Consider the following 19,217-nt stretch of genomic DNA (forward strand, 5'->3'; position numbering starts at 1 on the left):
CTGGCTGGGCAAATCTTTGGAACTTTCAAATCTTGCATAACTGACATTCCATTCCCACTGCATAAAAGCTATTTCCCCTCCCCCAGATCCTGGCAACCACTCGCTACTTCCTGCTTCTATGAGTGACTACCTTAGATACAACCTGGAAGTGCAGTCATACAGTGTTTGTCTTTTTGTGACTGGCTTATCTCAGCACAATGTACTCAAAGGTCATCCATGTGGCTGCATGTATCAGAATTTCCTTCTTTTTCAAATGCTGACTAATATTCCACTGTATGGATAGATTACATTTTCTTTATCCATTCATCCACTGATGGACATTTAGACTGTTTCCATTTACATGCTTATTCTGAATAATGCTTCAATGACTATTGAAGTGCAAGTATCTTTTCAAAATTTTTAGAAATGTTATTTACTTATTTATCTATTTATTTATTTTTTAGAGAAAGAAGGGAGAGGGATAGAGAGAAATATCGATGAGAGATAAACGTCACTGATCAGCTGCCTCCTGAAGGCCCCCTACTGGGGATCGAGCCCAAAACCCAGGCATGTACCCTGACGGAAGTGAACTGGCTGGCTAGCACACTGTCCTGATATGCCAAGGTTGTGAGTTTGCTCTCCGGTCAGGGCATTTAGAAGAAACAACCGATGATCCACAAATAAGTACAACAACAAATTGACATTTCTCTCTTTCTCTCCCCCTCTTCCCCTGTCTCTTTAAACATCAAGAAAAGTAGCCCAGGTGTGGTTCGATGTTTAAGCGTTGACCTATGAGCACAGTTCAATTCCTAATCATGGCACATGCCCAGGGTTTCGGGCTCAATCCCTGGCGTGGGATGTGCAGGTGGCAGCCGACCAATAACTCTATCTCATCATTGACGTTTCTCTCTCTCTCTCCCTCTCCTTTCCTTTCTGAAAAAATAAAAATAAAAATAAATAAATATATACATATATTAAAAAATAAACAACAACTCTATGTGATAGCTCACAAATTTTAAGACATTCTTAGTACACAGAATAAGAGTCTGATTAAAGAGAAGATTTTCAACAATGAGGTGACTGAACAGCTTTGGTCTCACCCAATACAATCAGTTCTTATGCGATCATCTGAGTGAACAATACACCAGACATGACAGATTGCCACCATGATGCCCAGCTCTCTAACCAAAGGAGTTTCGGCACAGTAGGGTGGGGAAAAGAGAAACCAAGAATAAAGCTGGTACCGGGGAAGCAACAAGAAACTCTACATCTACAGTACAGGAAGATGGCACACAACAGACCCACACCCTGTGACTGCAACTCCACGAGGGGCTCCACCTGAGCCATGCCAACCACCACTCACAGAGTACCGACCTTCGTTTGCTTCCTCGAAAAAGAGAAAAAAGAAAGAGCACTCAAACCCTCTCACAGCTCAGCACACAGATAACCGGTAGATGTGTGTGCCACCAGGGTAGCTCAAACCTTAATTCAAATAGAGACTTAGAGAAAGCGCCCTCCTTACCTTCCGGCAGCGGGGGTTGGGACAGCTGAACCTCTTCACGTCGCTGTCCAGCAGGGCGGGAAAGCTGCAGGAGGGGCACCTAGAGCCAAGGCAGAGGAGCGGTCAGAACAGCCCACCGGCGCGGCTCCGTGTAACTGCTGACCCCATGGCGGGCTTTTCAGCGCTCGCCACCTCTCTCACTCCTTACTTTGCATTAAAACGTGGACTGAGGCTCGCCTGTGCGCTGGCCCTGACCAGAAAGTGCGGGCCATTCTGGGTCCTCCTCAGTGCGAACCACCCCACAAACATACGCGTCTGAGAGCGCCTCACAGCCATCACTTCCCTCCAGCCAATGTACAATGTTTGTACACAGCCAGGTGGTTAAGAGAAGCCAAGGGATGTAGGCAACAATCTGAAGTGCAGGTGCTTTCCATTAATAAATTGTTCTTTTATTGCTCAGCAAGAAGGGCCAGAAAAACTGGAAAACAGAGCTTTGTTACAGGAATTCCATCGCCTGACGATGTGCTCAGCCGCCTTCCCGGTGGAGGAGGAGGGGCCCTCACCTGACCAGCTCGTCGGCGTAGGCCGCAGTGACTTCCTCCTCGGCCTTGCGCTCGTAGTATTTACACAGGACGGTCTGGGGGAGCACCTTCTCCAGTTCGCTGGCTGGGAAGGAACATGTGCAGCTGCCTTCCATGCAGCTAAGCTCTGACTAGAATGAGGAGGTCAGGAGGCAAAGAGAGGAGGGAAAAAGGAAAATTTAACCAAGGTCTCAAAAAAATGAACAGCCTCAGTAGTTAAATGCATCATAAGCAAATAAACTGTGATTAAGTACACAGGTTGTGAGATTATAAAGATCCGTCTTCTGAGAAACCACACTCCAAACAAGGAAACCATGAAACAAAAACACAAGTCCAAATGGGATTTCCCCAAAAGGCCTCTAGCAGCCCAAAGCACAGCGCAGGGCGATGGGAGTGGAGGAGGGTAAGGCTGAGCAGGCTGGAGGGGAAGGTCACAGCGCAGTGTCTGAAAGGGAGCTACCGAGAGCAGCCAGCTGGTTCCCGCTACGGCCTCTGCAAAGGCTGGGGGCTAGACATCGTGGGAGGCGGATGTGAGCTGCAGGACAGGGGCGGGAACCGACAGCGATATAAACTGAAAACGGGAGGATTGTTTGAAGAGCCCCCAGTCCCTACGCCGTCAGATGCTGTCAGGTGATGAAACTCCTCAGGAGGAAGGACAGCCTTTGGGGCAGCTGGAGCAGAGGGCTCTGGACTTCATCTGTAAAGCCACTTCCAGCCCGCTGGGCCTCACACCACAGCACTCTGACAGTTTTGCTGCTCGTGTCCATTTTAAGGACCCTTACAGTGACCGTGGGCCCACCTGAATAATGAGGGCAATCTCCCTATTCTGAGGTGCTCCGTTTAGCAGCCTCCATTTCCCTTTGCCATGTAAGGCAGCATACGCACAGGTTCTGGGGCCAAGGAGGTGGACATCACAGCCACTTTGCTCATTATTACTCAGTCCTTCACTAAACCATATCTGACTTTAGAATATGATGAGTGATTTGATTATTGGTTGTTTAGGAAACCCAATTTTGGTTTTAAAGTATTCATCCAGGCAAAACAAAACTCCTTCCATTGTTACTTTCTAGTGTTGAGAAAATGACTCTGGCAAGAGAAATGTGGTCTTGTATAAAATAGTTAACTGATTGCTTGACTGGTTTGGCTCAGTGGAGCCTGCAGACTGAAGGGTCCCGGGTTTGATTCCGTTTCAAGGGCATGTACCTTGGTTGTGGGCACCTCCCCAGCAGGGGATGTGCAGGAGGCAGCTAATCGACGTTTCTAACTTTCTCTCTCTCTCCCTTCCTCTCTGTAAAAAAAATCAATAAAATATATATTTTTTTAAATAGATAACTGATTGTAATCCTATATAATAAAAGGCTAATATGCAAATCATTCCTTCAGGAGTTGACTGACCGGTAGGTAGTTCAACCACTTGCTATGATGCGCACTGACCACCAAGGGAGAGCGTGGAATGAAGGGAGGCCCAAATCGGCTCTGATTGCTGGCAAGGCCTAGGGACCATACCCGTGCAGCAGGCCTCTACTAGAACTATAAAGTCCTTTAAAAAAAAACCAGTTAGCCCTAGCTGGTGTGGCTCAGTGGATAGAATGTTGACCTGCAGACTGAAGAGTACCGGGTTCGATTCTGGTCAAGGGCACATGCCTGGGTTGCAGGTTTGATCCCTAATAGGGGACATGCAGGAGGCAGCCGATCAATGATTCTCTTTTGTCATTGATGTTTCTATCTCTGTACCTCTCCCTTCCTCTCTGAAATCAATAAAAAAAAATTTTTAAGTCAGTTAAAATTACTAATTTGCACTCACATATTCAAACAAGAATAAATTCTTTATTTCATCTTTCATTTTTCTTTATATATTTTTATTGATTTCAGAGAGGAAGGGAGAGGGAGAGAGAAACATCAACGATGAGAGAATCATTGATCGGCTGCCTCTTGCACGTCCCCTACTAGGGACAAGCCCACCACCCAGGCATGTACCCTTCACCAGAACTGAACCTGGGACCTTTCAGTCCACAGGCTGACGCTTTATCACTGCGTCAAACCAACTAGGGCTCATCCTTCATTTTCCTTATGAACAGGAGGATGAGGGAAGAAGCTGGTCCTCCTAGCATGGAAGAATGCCACTCCCTGAAAAGGTATCTCCTATGCTTAGCACCAACATAACCACGCAAATCAGGGACCGTCTAGGAATCACACACATTCACAGGCCGTGGCAGCGTCGCACCTCCCTCCAAGAAAGGCACTTCCACGAGGTATTCACACTTGTCTATAAACGTGGTCTCCACAGACTCTGTGCATGTTTCTTACCTGTGGGCAAATTCCACAGTTCTTACCTTTCCAGATCCAAAGACCGCCTCCTGGGCATATCTGATGAGACATTCTTTGCAGAACAAGTGAGCATCGGCACACTGAGTCAGCTCCTCAAATGGAAATTCCCCGTAGCAGCAGCGGCACTCAATCAGCTGACCATCCTGCAGGGCACAAACACACATGAAAATTCCCCAAATTCCAGTACAGAGCCCTCAGGTTTCAGATTCCTCCACCCATACGCCCCCAGAGGTAAAGAGCAGCCTGGGAAGCCATAAAAGCACCAGGACCTGTTTTCCACTGTATAAATGTAGCTTGAGATGGCAGCACAAATATTAATACACAGTTAAAGAGAGTGAGATTTTCACTTTTTTGGCATCATCCTTTGTTTAATGTTATCTTATTCATCAAGTCCACGGTGCTAGCAGAACTGTACCGTCTGCAAGCAGATTATACTGCTAATAGGATTCTAAGAGTCAGGGAGGAGTGGCATGACCGCTATTAGCTAAAAAGCTTCAAAAATTGGATTTTCTCGCCTGGCTGGTGTGGCTCATTGGTTGAGTGTCAACCTATGAGCCAGGAGATGTAGGTTCAATTCCAAGTCAGGGCACATACCCAGGTTGTGGGCTTAGTCCCCAGAGTGGGGTGTGCAGGAGGCAGCGAATCAATGTTTCCTTTGCTCCTTCCTTCTCCCTTACTCTCAGAAACCAATTTATATATATATATATATATATATATATATATATATATATATATATATATATATATATTTAAGTTGGGTTTTCTTTTCTTTTCTTTTCTTAATATATTTTATTGATTTTTTACAGAGAGAAAGGGAGAGAGATAGAGAATTAGAAACATCGATGAGAGAGAGTCATCAATCAGCTGCCTCTTGCACACCCCCTACTGGGGATATGCCCGCAACCAAGGTACATGCCCTTGACCGGGATCGAACCCGGGACCCTTCAGTCCCCAAGCCGACACTCTATCCATTGAGCCAAACCGGTTTCGGCTTTCTCTTCTTGGTATAAGACAGTTGTGTGAGAAGATCACACCCCAACCCAATCTTTACCGTAAGGTAAGGAACCAAAGCTACTGCAGCAGCAATCACAGTTCCTCCAGGTACTGTGAGAAAAGGCCACTATGTGAAGAGCAGGTAAGAGTACAAAGCCGTCTGGCCCTGAGGTCACAGAAATCTCTGCCCTCTACCTCGACTAGTAAGCATGACTACATTCTCCTCTAAGAGTTTTCCTCTTTGACTTTCTGCTCATAGAGCTCCTGCTCATCCCAACGGATTCTAGGCAGCGTTCCTTAACAGAATTCCTATCATCTCCCCTTCCACTCCCATCCAGGCTGGTATTAAGAGCAACAATGATTTTTCAAGTGTCTGACTGTAACATGGTTACAAACTCAGCAGATCAACAGATTATCCGGGAACCAATGTGCCATCAAAGAGCTGAGGAAATGTGATAAGAAGAGAGTCCATAAAAAATACCAGAATAAATGAATTAAGTAAGTTTTCAAAATACCTTCTGATACTGTTCTTCATTCATCTGCAGAGCAAGCAAAAAGTCTTCATGCTGAGGAACAAAAATCCAGACATGCAGATACAAATTTAGTAAAGATGTCACAAACCATTTAGAATTCATTGCAATAGACATAAAAGAGCTATTATTAATGGTCATCTTTTCAGTTACATGACTTAGCAGTTTAAATTTATCAAATTTTGACCCTCAAAAACATTCTCCAGGACTCTGACAAAGTGGGGGAAACGTGCCAAGTGCTTTTGCTGCACCCTGACTATGATGGTCGCCTCAAGCAGAAGCCCTTGTGCCACTGAATGGCAAGCTGCTGAATTAGGCACTTTAAAATGATTGCCAGAGCCAAAATCGGTTTGGCTTAGTGGATAGAGCGTCTGCCTGCGGACTGAAAGGTCCCAGGTTCGATTCCAGTCAGGGGCATGTACCTTGGTTTCGGGCACATCCCTAGTGGGGGGTGTGCAGGAGGCAGCTGGTTGATGATTCTCTCTCATCAATGTTTCTAACTCTCTATCCCACTCTCTTCCTCTCTGTAAAAAGTCAATAAAATACATTTATAATGAAAAAAATAAAAACAAATAAATAAAATAAAATGATTGACAAAAACTGTGGTGATGCGAAATTAGGTATTTGGCAAACACTTTCTCAAAGGGAATGAGGTGATTATTTGTAACCAAGGATAAAATTCTCCATCTCAAGCAGAAATTAGGATTTTTGAGAAGTCGTCTTGATCCATCTGTCACAGAGCTACCTGTCCACCTGTCATTAGGTGACACTGCCTTTTTGAAAAAATGTGTGCATGTTGAAGAAAATGATGACTACTGATACAAATTGGTGCCACTGGCTTGACTCATGCTAAGGCACCATTGCATTTGTTTTATCAGTATAAATTCAACACAGGGAAAAGGTAAATAATGTCTTATTATCACAAGAGATCTGATTTGCAGACCCCTAAAGAGTCTTGGGTCCCTGGCTCGTGTGGCTCAATGGATTGGGCATTGTCCTATGCGCCAAAAGGTTGCTGGTTCGATTCCCGATCAGAGCACATTTCCAGGTTGTAAGTCCCATGCCTGGTCAGGGTGCATGCTGAGGGCAGCCAATCCAAGTTTCTTTCTCCCTCTCTCTCTCAAAATAATAAATAAGTAAGTAAATAAATAAATAGATAAATAGAGCCTTGGGGAAGTCATGGGTCATACTTTCAGAGCTGCTGGTCTAGACAATACATATTAAACGACCAAGATACATATTATCATTGACTAGCATCTGATGCATATTTGGAAGAATTAAAGAGCTCAGTGGCATTTTTCTCTGGTTTTGCTCCACCATTAGGGACTGAGGGGGGTCAAATACTGTGTGCTAAGCTCCAATTAAAATTCTCTGCCATAAATCTGATTTATGAACTTTTAATATTATTTTACCCAGTTTTCCTTTTAAAAACGTAACAGTTTACTCAAATCAATCACACAGACAAAAGGTAAATCTTAAAAGACAGTTTTGTACTAGCCCTCCAAGCAAACCAGAATCCCAGAACACACGCCATGCACATCCTCCTACCTCTGCCATCTCTTTGACTTTCTGCTCATAGAACTCCTGCTCTTGCTGCACGGCTGGATGGAGGGCACGCCGTTCATAGATCCTACAATGGCGCCGCTTATTTTCCAAAAAGAACATCCTTTTTTCTATTTTTATGTCACCTACAAGACATGACAATGCAAAGCCATGCAGATAACTGTGTGCTAGAAACACAGCCCAGCCATTCCATTCTCCTGTGGCCTGGGCCCCACCTACTTTCTAGACGTACGTTTCGTTCCTCTCCTGCATGCGCCACCATTGGGGAAACTGAGCTCTCGTCCATCCCCTAACCTCCATGCTCTTTCTGACTTTTGTCTTTTCCCCCTTTCTATACTCCAATGGGAGCATCTCTCCTATCCCCAGTTTTGTGCTGTGTGAATACAGCAGTTTATTACCATGTTACTCTGAGGATAGGTGGGTTTACAGTTTAGGGTTAGTATCAATTGGGCTATTGAACATACGGCTACAATTCAGTCAAGCACGCAGGAAGGAACGGAACTGCTGGATCAGCTTTAGAAAACTGTCAGTTTCCCAATGTCAGTCTCCCAATTTACACATGCCCTCCACCAGCGACGTAAGCAAGTGCCAGTCACTTCACAGCCACATCAACACCTGGTATTGACAGTGTTCCATTTTAGCCATTCTGGTAGGCGCACATGCGTTTTATGTATGTTTTTAAATTTTTTATCTTGGAGATTTCACATACAAAAGCTGAAAGAATAAGACCTATATTCACAATAACACAATAAAAGACAATAGAATCATAAAATATTACATAATATAAAATTGGTCTATTCTGTTGACTGGTAATTTTCATTTTCTAAAAACTTGTCTACTTCATCCAGATTTTCTATTTACTCAAAAAAACCTGTTCTTAGTAAATCTTTTGATTTTATCAATATTTAACTATATCAGGTTCCAGATGGCCAGAACTTCCAGGACTATATTGAATAGCAGTGAATAGAATATTCTTCTTAAAAACAATATATTTCTATTGATTTCAGAGAGGAAGGAAGAGGGAGAGAAACATCGATAAGAGAGAATCATTGATTGGTGCCTCCTACACGCCCCACACTGGGGATTGAGCCCTGATTGAGAATCAAACTGTGACCTCCTGGTTCATAGGTCGATGCTCAACCACTAAGCCACGCCAGCCGAGTAGGACATCCTTCCTTGCTCCCAATCTCAGAGGAAGAAGGATTCACCCACTATTAAGTATAATATTAGGAATAGATTTTATTGTAGACATTATTAAGCTGAGAAAGCTCCTCTTAATTCCTAACTTTCTGAGAGTTTTAATCTGAATAGGTTTTAAATATTGTTAAATGCCTTTTCTACATCAACTGATATGACCAGGTGATTTTTCTTTAGTCTATTAATATAGTGTATTGTACTGATTTGTTTTTGAATAATGAACCAGCCTTGCATTTTTGGAATATACTCCTCTTGGACTTGGTACATACCAACAAGAGTTTGACTCAGTTGGTTGAACGTTGTCCTGGGCACCGAAAGGTCTCCGGTTTGATTCCCAGTCAGGGCACATACCTAGGTTGTGGGTTATATCCTCAGTCAGGGTGCATGTGGGAGACAACTCATCAATGTCTCTCTCACACCAATGTTTCTCTCTCTATCTCCCTCCCTCCCATCCTCCATTCCTCTCCTTTCCCCTCTCCAATCAATAAAAATATGTCCTAAGGTGAGAGTTAAGAACAAAAGTTAAGTGTATCTCTAAGTCACAAATATTAAACTACTAATGTAAATCAAGTATATTTTCTATTTCTAATTTCCAATGTCGTTAAAGATGATCTAATAAGTGCAATATAAGAACCAGAATCAAAAATTAAAAGGGATATATCTGAAACAAGGGGCTGAAATGAAGTTAACAGGGAAAAATCAGATGCATCAAAACTGAGACTTTTGTAAAAGCAAGGTGGGTGAACAGACCAGAGCTTACATATCTGATGTTACATTCTTAGGCTGAATGGACTGACATACAGATTCAAAATCCCAGCTGCTGTCTTTCCACAGCAGATCTCACTCGGAATACTTTGTCTAGCCCAGGACACAGAACTTTCAGAGAGATACTGACAAGCCAGCGGAGTGCACACAGAGACGGAAAGTCAGGAAGATGGAGTGACAACAGACAGACTCCCAGTCTTTCCAGAGGCAAGAGCTACCACCACAGCAGGAAATTCCAGAGGCAAGAGTGTGTGGGAAGGGACGGTTCTGCAGAGCAGCAGCACACAGTTTGCCGTTACCTTGTTCAAACTTGAAATCTATGTAAGAATACTGATTCATTTCTTTTCTCTTTTTTCTTTTTCCACTGGTTTCTGGTGATAGCTCCTGCCATTTTTTAATAGCATCAGAAAAGGCCTAAAAATTGAGAAAGGGAAAGATTACACTATAAATAGGATACGAGACTACCTGGAACACAGGCAATCCCCGAATTTCATTTTGACTCAGTTTCGCTTCTCCCCAGCATGGCTTACAGAAACAGGTAGTGGGGAAAACAGGTGCACTTAATTTTTGTTTTTTCTGACTTGGACGAACTGCTACAATGGCAGAACCCAAATGCTTGCTGACAAATTAAAGGGCCAGGTAAGAAAACACAAACGGCCCAAACTGTCCTTGAATAAGTACAGGTTAAGTCACAAAATGAATGGCTAGGGAGCTGTATTTCACAGACATTACCTCTATGGTGTTATTCTGGTCAACACTCCCTGTTCCACTCCCCACACTCCTTTGTTGCTTTCACCTGGTTCTGGAGCACAAAATTCTTATCCCAGTGATAATCCCATCTTCCATACCTTTTCACTTCCCCCTTTTTAAATTTAATATTATCATTATTTTTTGTTAATCCTCACCAGAGCCTATTTTCCTCCCATTGCCTTTAAGAGAGAGTTGGGGGGAGGGGGGACAAATAGAGGGGAGAGAGGAGAAACATCAATGTGAGAGACACACTGACTGGCTGCCTTCCACATACACCCCAACCAGGGGGTGGGATGTAAACCCACAATCCAGGTATGTGTCCTTGACCAGGAATGGAGCCCATGATCCTATGGTGGATAGCCAACACTCTACCCACTGAGCATACCAGTTAGGACTTCTCCCTTTTTCTTTTTAGATCTTCCCAATAAGCATTTAAATGTGCTCAAGTCTTTACCACTGAAGGTCTAATTACATAGACCAGATAAGTGAGTTGTTCAGAATTGCTAATTTTCAAGACCTGCTGGTTAGAATTCACACCCACACACCCCAAAGACACCATGTCTGCCTTTCCTTACCTCACAGCCTTTTTCTGTTTCCTAGTGAAGACATCTATCATTGAGACTGTTTAACCACCACGTCATTTCTTCCCTAGTGCTCTCGTAGACATACTTCTCCTTTATAATACGACTAGAGGCCCAGAGCGCAAAATCACGCAAGACCCAGAGTCTCCCACAGCCTCCGCAGGACCCATCAACGCCCCTCCTGGTGACCAGTTGTTTGGTCATTCCGGCATCTGGCCACTGGCTTTTTATAATATAGGCGGAACTATTTTAATATTTTTTTAAAATCTCCTCAAAATGAAAGCTCTTTGGAAATAAGTTAATTTGTGTTCCTTGATGCCAGTGTCCTCAAGGGGTAATAGCCAGTAAGTGCTCAAAAAACCTACCAGGGAACAGAGGAACAACAGATGTTGAAGCATAATTTTTCCTTTTCCTTTTTTTTAAAAATATATTTTATTGATTTTTTACAGAGAGGAAGGGAGAGAGATAGAGACCTAGAAACCTCGATGAAAGAGAAACATTGACCAGGTGCCTCTTGCACAGCCCCTACCGGGGATATGCCCACAACCAAGGTACATGCCCTTGACCGGAATCGAACCCGGGACCTTTCAGTCCGCAGACCGACAAACTGACTACCACTGAGCCAAACTGGTTTCAGCATAATTTTTCCTTTTACTATTATCTGGCATTTCTCCCTCTAGCTTGCTCATGTTCACAAATCAAATACCCACTGGTGGTATTATTCTGAGAATCAAAGACACAGTCCAATATGATTTTTAGGATATTTGTGAAAATCGCCAAAGTTCCTTTAAAGGATGACCTAAAGTCACTCTAACGGCCCTGGCCAGTGTGGCTCAACTGGTGGGCATCATCCCATGCCCTGAAAGGTTGCCGGTTTGATTCCTGGTCAGGGGACATGCCTGAGTTTCGGGTTTGATCCCTTGTGGGGGATTGTGCCAGAGGCAGCTGAAACACAGCCATTGATGTGTTTCACTCACATCGATGTTTTGTTTTGTTTTTTCTCTCACCCTATTTCTCTAAAGAAAAACACAATAAAAAATCATTAAAAAAAACAACACTGTAAGGGGCATTTGATGACATAAAAGCTGAGGACAGAGACTGGAGCCTGGGAGAGGGGAGAGTGAGAACTTATAGACTGAAGAGAAAATGAAATGATTCTTGCAATCAGCTTCAAAATAGTCGGGGAGGGAGGAAGCGGGTGGAGATCAAACAAGACTGGGCAGTCGCTGATAATTACTGAAGCTGAGTGATGGGTTAAGCGTGGGTTTCCTCTAATACGATCTCTTTTAAAATACGTGTTTGATGTTCATTAATAACACAGGGGGGAACCCAGGGCAGTGTGATTGTCTCCCAGCGAACACACGTCCCTAAGCCTGCACCATGTCTGAGCAGCACACGGGAGACGTGTCACTGCTCTGAGTACGAAGTGGCAGCCTTTACGTCCTGTCCCCGAGGGTCCCTTTCCACGGCAGGACTCCCATCACCTGCACCAGCCGACCAGATTTCAGCCAAGAGTGTTCCCTCAACACGCAACACTCACTAAATAACATGTAAAGTTCCAAACTGCCCACCAAAACACGCAGACACATGAGAGACACAAAGGCCGGGAAGGGAAGGGATAAGGAAGGTATAAACGAGGGGACAGCCTCCTACCCAATCACAAGAGGCCGTGGGATGAGCCTTTGGCAGGGACATCGCTAATGAGAACCCCTCCCTGACCACTTCTCCTCCGGGCTCCCGGAGCTCAGAGCACGGGAAGGCCCCCTGCAGCAGCGCAGCGCTGGGAGTGCCTCAAGATAAAAGCCCCAGCTTTCTTGCAGTTACTATTTTCGGGCGAAGCTCATTCACTTTCAGTGACAGTACAGGCATTCCCTAGCTAGCTAGCCCGGGGAATGAGATTCAGAAATAGAAACACTAACTCTGTATTCCCCTCAGAGTACGTTCACCTAAATTAACTACGATCAGGAGTTTGCTGACAGGTGCCTGCATCTTCTTGGCAATCTAAAGGTGGAAGGGTCTCAGACTCAGCATGAAGGCACGTTCACCTAGCGTTCACCAGCTTTGAGGTTAAGCGCAGTGGGTGCTTTCACCATTAAAACTCCACTGGAAAAAGCATACTGTGTGCTGGGAACCACAAGAACGTCAGCAGGAGAAATGGGTTTCATGGCAGCAGAGGAGAAGAGGAACAAGCCCAACACCTGTTGGTGCTCTCTGTCCTGGCTGACCGCCAGAAGCGGTGCTGTGCGGACGTCACTAATGCGGCATGCTGCCTCACCCACAGTGGCCAGCACTCTCTAAGCCTTAGGACAGAGGCCCTCAAAGGTGTCTTATTTAGCGCCCTGGAGTCGTGGGAGCTTCCAGCAGCTTCCAACTCTTTTCTGAGGCAAACCACCGCTCACAGGGCAGTGCTGCCTCAGGGACCTGAGAGCTGAGCTCCTGGGCAGGACTGTGTGGCCTGCCCTCAGCCAGAAAGCTCAGGAGGGAAGAGCAGCACTGGAACACACCCTGCATTCCAAGGTAAAATTCATGACCCGCCATGTCTCTTATATGGTTGAGCCAGAACTTCCCTGCTTCTAATGCATTACTTCTTTTCATTCAGTTCTTCCAAACCAGCAAACACCTCAGTCTATTTACTATCTTCACCCCGACAATCTCCTTTGCCCTTTGCCATCATACACCACCCGTTTCTGCAAGCTGAACGCTTCACTGTGATCCCAGGGCACCCTCCTCCTGAGCCGCAGGAAGAAGAAGAGGAGCACCTTCCGGGTGATGGCATAGTGTCCTTTGAGCTCATGCAGGGCCCACTTGATGTCCTGGCTGCTGAGCATTTTGAAGTCGGCCATCAGGAGGTCAGCAGCCTGGTTGAAGCAGCGCTGGTCAAGAGGAGCCAATTTCGAATAGTCAAAAAAGTCTACCTTCGGCAACTGAAACCAGAGAGAGGCACATTAGAGGGCAGAGGAAATCATTTGAAGGATTGCTGACTAAAGAACACCTCATTCACAACTACTCTTTAAGGAGGTTACCAGCCCTGAATAGAGATGAAGAAATGGTGATTCAGAGAAATTAAATGACTGTCTGGAGTCTAGAAATAGCTTTACTACTTAGAACAAGTAAAAAAAGTATAGCTGGGGATTTGAACCCCATCTTTCAGCCATCTTCTTCCCACAAAAATATTTAGAAAATTAAATTTTTCCTGCTATAAAATATGTAAAAGAGGTTAATCAAAAGAATTTGTGGGAAATAAGACGGAGCAACAGACCCCAATGAGGCAGTTCTGAACTATATTTCCCTTCACCACTTACCCTAAATGCTCCTTTGGACCACAAGTGAAGATAATGATTAATATATATATATATTAATACGTGTGTGTGTGTGTGTGTGTGTGTGTGTTTGTATGTGTTTTTTTCTTAATCCTCACAGGAGGATATTAATATATATATATATATTAATATATATGTGTGTGTGTGTGTGTGTTTTTGTATGTGTTTTTTTCTTAATCCTCACAGGAGGATATTTTTCCATGAGAGTGGGAGGGAGGGGAAAAGGAAAAGAGGATAGAGAAACATCGGTGTGAGAGTCACCTCAGTTGGTTGCCTTCCACACATGCCTCTGCTAGGGTGGGGAAATTATAACCCAGGTTTGTGCCCTTGACCGGGGATGGAACCTGCAACCCTTTGTTTCATGGGCCAACATTCTAACCACTGAGCACACAGGCCCAGGCAAGAATTTTTTAAAAAATCTTCACTGAAGGTTATGTTTATTGTTTTGAAGGCAGGGGAAGGAGGGAATGGGCGGGGAGGGTAAGAGAGAGAAATGAATCTGCAAACTAGGTATGTGCCCTGACTGGGAATCAAATATAGGCTGACACTTCAAATAGTTGAGCTATCAGTCAGGGTGATAATGATTAAGATTTAAAAAGTCAAACTTATATGTACAAAGATGATAATTTAATTTTTAAAAAAGTCAAACTTTATATGTTGATAAGGATTTGGTTACACAGGTGTATGCATTGTATGTAATCTTACATTATATATTTATTTTTTATTTTATTTTTTTATTGATTTTTTTACAGAGAGGAAGAGAGAGGGATAGAATTATTTATTTATTTTTTTAATTTTTATTTTTTTAAATATGGAACGCTTCACGAACTTGCGTGTCATCCTTGCGCAGGGGCCATGCTAATCTTCTCTGTGTCATTTCAATTTTTGGTATATGTGCTGCCGAAGCGAGCACGGGATAGAGAATTAGAAACATCGATGAGAGAGAATCATCGATCAGCTGCCTCTTGCACACCCCCTACTGGGGATGTGCCCACAACCAAGGTACATGCCCTTGACCGGAATCAAATCCGGGACCTTTCAGTCCGCAGGCCGATGCTCTATTCACTGAGCCAAACCGGTTTCGGCATGTAATCTTACATTAAAACAATCAACAGCCCAGTCGATGTGGCTCAGTGGTTGCAGTAGGATTCCTGATCAGGGCAGATGCCTGGGTTGTGGGCTCAATCCCCAGTAGAGGGCGTGTAGGAGGCAGGCTATCAATGATTCCCTCTCATCACTGATGTTTCTATCTTTCTCCCCCTCTCCCTTCCTCTGAAATGAGTAATAAATTAAAAACAAAAACTATAAATAGCTTTGGCCAGGTGGCTAAGTTGGATGGCATGATCCCATTCACCAAAAGGTTGTGGGTTTGATTCCGGTTAGGGCATGTACCTGGATTGTGAGTTCAATCCCTGATTGGGGTGTGTATGGGAGTAACCAATCAATGTTCCTCTCTCTTCCCCTTCCGCTCTAAAATCAATAAACCTATCTTTGGGTGAGGATAAAACAAACAAAAACTATAAACAGATACTGAACTCTAGGCGATCTGCAGGCTAAGGTATGTTTGCAGCAGTATACTGATGCCTTAGAGGTTTACCTTTAAGTCCATTATAATGAAATGAAATATAAGGAAGAGCTGCTAATGGACAGAGGGACAGATAGGTGACAAAGTGGATACAATAAAATGTTAACTTTTGACTTTCTGGAAGATGGCAGCATAGGTAGACACCTAACTGCAGCCTCACACAACAATTTCAATAAAATACAACTAAAATACAAAATGGACATTACCCAGAACTACAGGAAATTCTACAACGAGAAGGAAAGAGAAAACCAGAAGGAAAATCAGAGGAGCTGTAAAAGCCTAAGGTACGGAGACAGGAGGCGCGGGCGGAGAGGACAGAGCCAAAGAGGAGGGGGAGGCTGAGTGCCTGGCTGGCGTTCCCTAGCGGGAAGGAGATAAAACCTCCGAACTGTGCTGAACCCCAGTTCCGACAGTACTGAACCCCAGTTCTAGGCCAGACCCTGGGGACCCAGGCTCATACGGAGGGAGTCTAGGCTGTAAGGCGGAACCCCGGGGGAGCGGCGAAAGGCAGTCCCAGAGGCACGCACATTTCACGCAGAAGACGGACTGTTGACTCTGCTGCTAGATTGCCCTAGCGGGAAGGAGACAAAGCCCCACACTGTGCTGAGCCCCAGTTCCGATTGTACTGAACCCCAGTTCTAGGCCAGACCCTGGGGACCCATACTCATACAGAGGGAGCCTGGGCTGAAAGGTGGAAACCCAGGGGAGCGGCGAAAGGAAGTCCCGGAGGCGCGCACATTGTGTACAGAGAAAGGACAGTTGACTGTGCCACGGGATTGCCCTGGCGGGAAGTTGACAAAAGCTCCGGACTGCTCTGAACCCCACTTGCAACTGAACTGAACCCCAGTTCCGGGTTCATTGGGGGAGAGCCTAGACTGTTTGGTAGTGGGCGAAACTCGAGGGCACCTTTCTCTCAGAGGTGCTTGCAGTGAGTACCGGAGGACACAGGAATACTGAGACTCGGGAACCTCATAGGGCGGGTCTACCGGAAGCCAAGGCTGTAGGCTCCACCCTGAAACTCCGCCCCATCCAAGCTGAGCACAGAGGCTTTTAAGGCTACCAACTCAGGGAAGCTGCGAAAATGCCGAGACAAGGAAACAGATCACAAACGAAAGAAATGGAAGACAAAACGCGACTGAATATAGAGTTCAAAACCACACTTATAAGGTTTTTCAAGAATTTCCTAGAAAAGGCTGATAAAATAAATGAGTCCTATGAGGATATGAAAAGGGATCAACTAGAAATAATAAGGGATCATCAAGAAATAATAAGGGATCAACTAGAAATAAAGAATACATTGTCTGAAATAAAAAATATTATACAGAGTCCTAAAAACAGAATGGAAGATTGCAAGAATCAAGTCAAAGATTTGGAACACAAAGAGCCAGAAGACACTCCTCCGCAGAAGCAAGAAGACAAGAGAATCCAGAAAGTTGAAGATAATGTAAGAAACCTCTGGGTCAACTTCAAGCGAACTAACATCAGAATTATGGGGGTCCCAAAAAAAGAGAGAAAGCAAGATACCAAAAACATACTGAAAGAAATAGTGACAGAAAACTTCCCCCACCTGGTGAAAGAATTAGACTTATAAGTCCAGGAAGCCCACAGAACCCCAAACAAAAGGAATCTAAAGAGGACCACACCAAGACACATCATAATTAAAATTCCAGGAGCAAAAGACAAAGAGAGAATATTAAAAGCAGCAAGAGAAAAAAAGCAGGTAGTTACCTATAAAGGAGCACCCATACAATTGTCAGCTGATTTCTCAACAGAAACCATGCAGGACAGATGGGAATGGCAAGAAATATTCAAGGTGATGAACAACAAGAACCTACAGCCAAAAATACTCTACCCAGCAAAGCTATCACTCAGAATGGAAGGCCAGATAAAGAGCTTCACTAATTAAAAAAAAAGCTAAAGGAGTTCATCACAGCCAAACCAGAATTATATGAATTGCTGAAGGGGGTTCTTTAGGAAGAGAAAGAAAATAAAGATAAAAATTATGAACAACAAATACAAAACTATCAAGTGAATCTAAAAACCAAGGGAATTAAAAAATCTGATGAACAATATTAACTGGTGAATATAATAGAATCAGAGGTATGGAAGGGGAGTGAACTGACGATTCTCAGGGAAAAGGGGAGAGGGGGGTGTGGGAAGAGACTGAACATAAACTGTGCACCTATGGATAAGGACAATGGGGGGTGAGGAGAGGGCAGAGGGTGGGGTGGGAACCTGGTGGAGGGGAGCAATGGGGGAGGGGGGGAGATGAGGAACATTTGTAATAATATGAACAATAAAATTTTTTTTTTTAAGTTAACTTTTAAAATACTGCTGGATATATAGGTGATCAATATAAAATCTTTCCATAGGACTCATATTTAAAATTTTTCATATGTTTTCAATTTTAAATGTTTAAAAAATAACTGAGATGATACCAAAAATCCTGACCAATTCTTGTTTCAAGTTAGGAACTTAATTTTGTAGGATGAGAGATATGGAGGATTTGTGAGAAAGGGGAGAATTAAATACAGAATTCAAAGTGGCTCAGATGGGCAAATCCCACTAAAGAATAAATATATTCTGAAATTCTATTTTCCTGGCTAATCTTTAAAAATGTGTCCTGACAAATCACTTTCTTCTCATAAAGACAATGGAAAGAAGCAGAGCATTTCCAGATAGAGACTGCAAACAAGAACTCAATACTTGCCTTTATCTCATCTTGACTAGCAAGCAGGCTGCTACTAGGGTTGATAATGACTCGATCTTCTCTCTTTGGATAATCTGGGTTTTCCAGTAGAAAATTACAAAGTCTGCAAAAATAAATGAGGTTATTTTCATACTGTTTCCAAATCCCACACCTGCCCACGAATCAAACACAATGTTTGAAAAATGAAGTTCTGCCTGGCCAGTGTGGCTCATTGGTTAAACATTGACCTATAAACCAGGAGGTCACAGTTTGATTCCTGGTCAAGACACGTTCCTGGGTTGTGGTCCTGATCCCTGGTTCTGGGTGTGCAGGAGGCAGCCAATCAATGAATCTCTCTCATCATCAATGTTTCTCTCTCTCTCTTCTCTCTCTCTCTCTATCTTTCCTCTCTGAAATCAATAAAAACATTTATTTTTAAAAAATGGTTCAATTATAAATTTTTATGTTTTAGTACAATAAAAAAAAGAAAGAAAAAAAGGCATGGTGGTATACTCACACATTCAAATCATAATAATTCTTCAAATGAATTATTTCCTCAATATAGCCAGGTGCTACATCTGGAAATCTTGCTTCCTGGAAAAGAATAAAAACATTTTTGTTCATTTCATCCATTAGAATGTTTTAAATTGCAATAAAAATCCAATGTCAGCCCTAGCTGGTTTGGCTCAGTGGATAGAGCATTGGCCTGCAGACTGAAGGGTCCTGAGTTCGATTCCAGTCAAGGGCACATGCCCGGATTGTGGGCTCGATCCCCAGTAGGGGACGTGCAGGAGGCAGTAAATAAATGATCTCTCTCATCATTGATGTTTCTATCTCTCTCCTTTCCTCTCTGAA

General features: G+C 43.8%; 1 protein-coding gene across 2 annotated transcripts in view; it reads right to left on the bottom strand.

The window, feature by feature from the left end:
* Positions 1-19,217, bottom strand: part of RNF216 (ring finger protein 216) — a 92,307-nt gene that overhangs the window by 57,812 nt on the left and 15,278 nt on the right. For both annotated transcript variants that reach the window (XM_084886154.1, XM_084886153.1), the window contains exons 5-13: positions 18,880-18,956; positions 18,384-18,486; positions 13,528-13,692; positions 9,737-9,851; positions 7,461-7,600; positions 5,898-5,948; positions 4,395-4,532; positions 2,044-2,192; positions 1,502-1,580 (exon numbers count right to left, since the gene is read on the bottom strand). In XM_084886154.1, coding sequence (XP_084742280.1) covers positions 1,502-1,580; positions 2,044-2,192; positions 4,395-4,532; positions 5,898-5,948; positions 7,461-7,600; positions 9,737-9,851; positions 13,528-13,692; positions 18,384-18,486; positions 18,880-18,956 — 1,017 coding nt within the window. The remainder of the gene's footprint in view (positions 1-1,501; positions 1,581-2,043; positions 2,193-4,394; positions 4,533-5,897; positions 5,949-7,460; positions 7,601-9,736; positions 9,852-13,527; positions 13,693-18,383; positions 18,487-18,879; positions 18,957-19,217) is intronic.

Source organism: Pipistrellus hanaki, assembly GCF_964339955.1.
Source record: "Pipistrellus hanaki genome assembly, chromosome: 5".
NCBI lineage: Eukaryota > Metazoa > Chordata > Mammalia > Chiroptera > Vespertilionidae > Pipistrellus > Pipistrellus hanaki.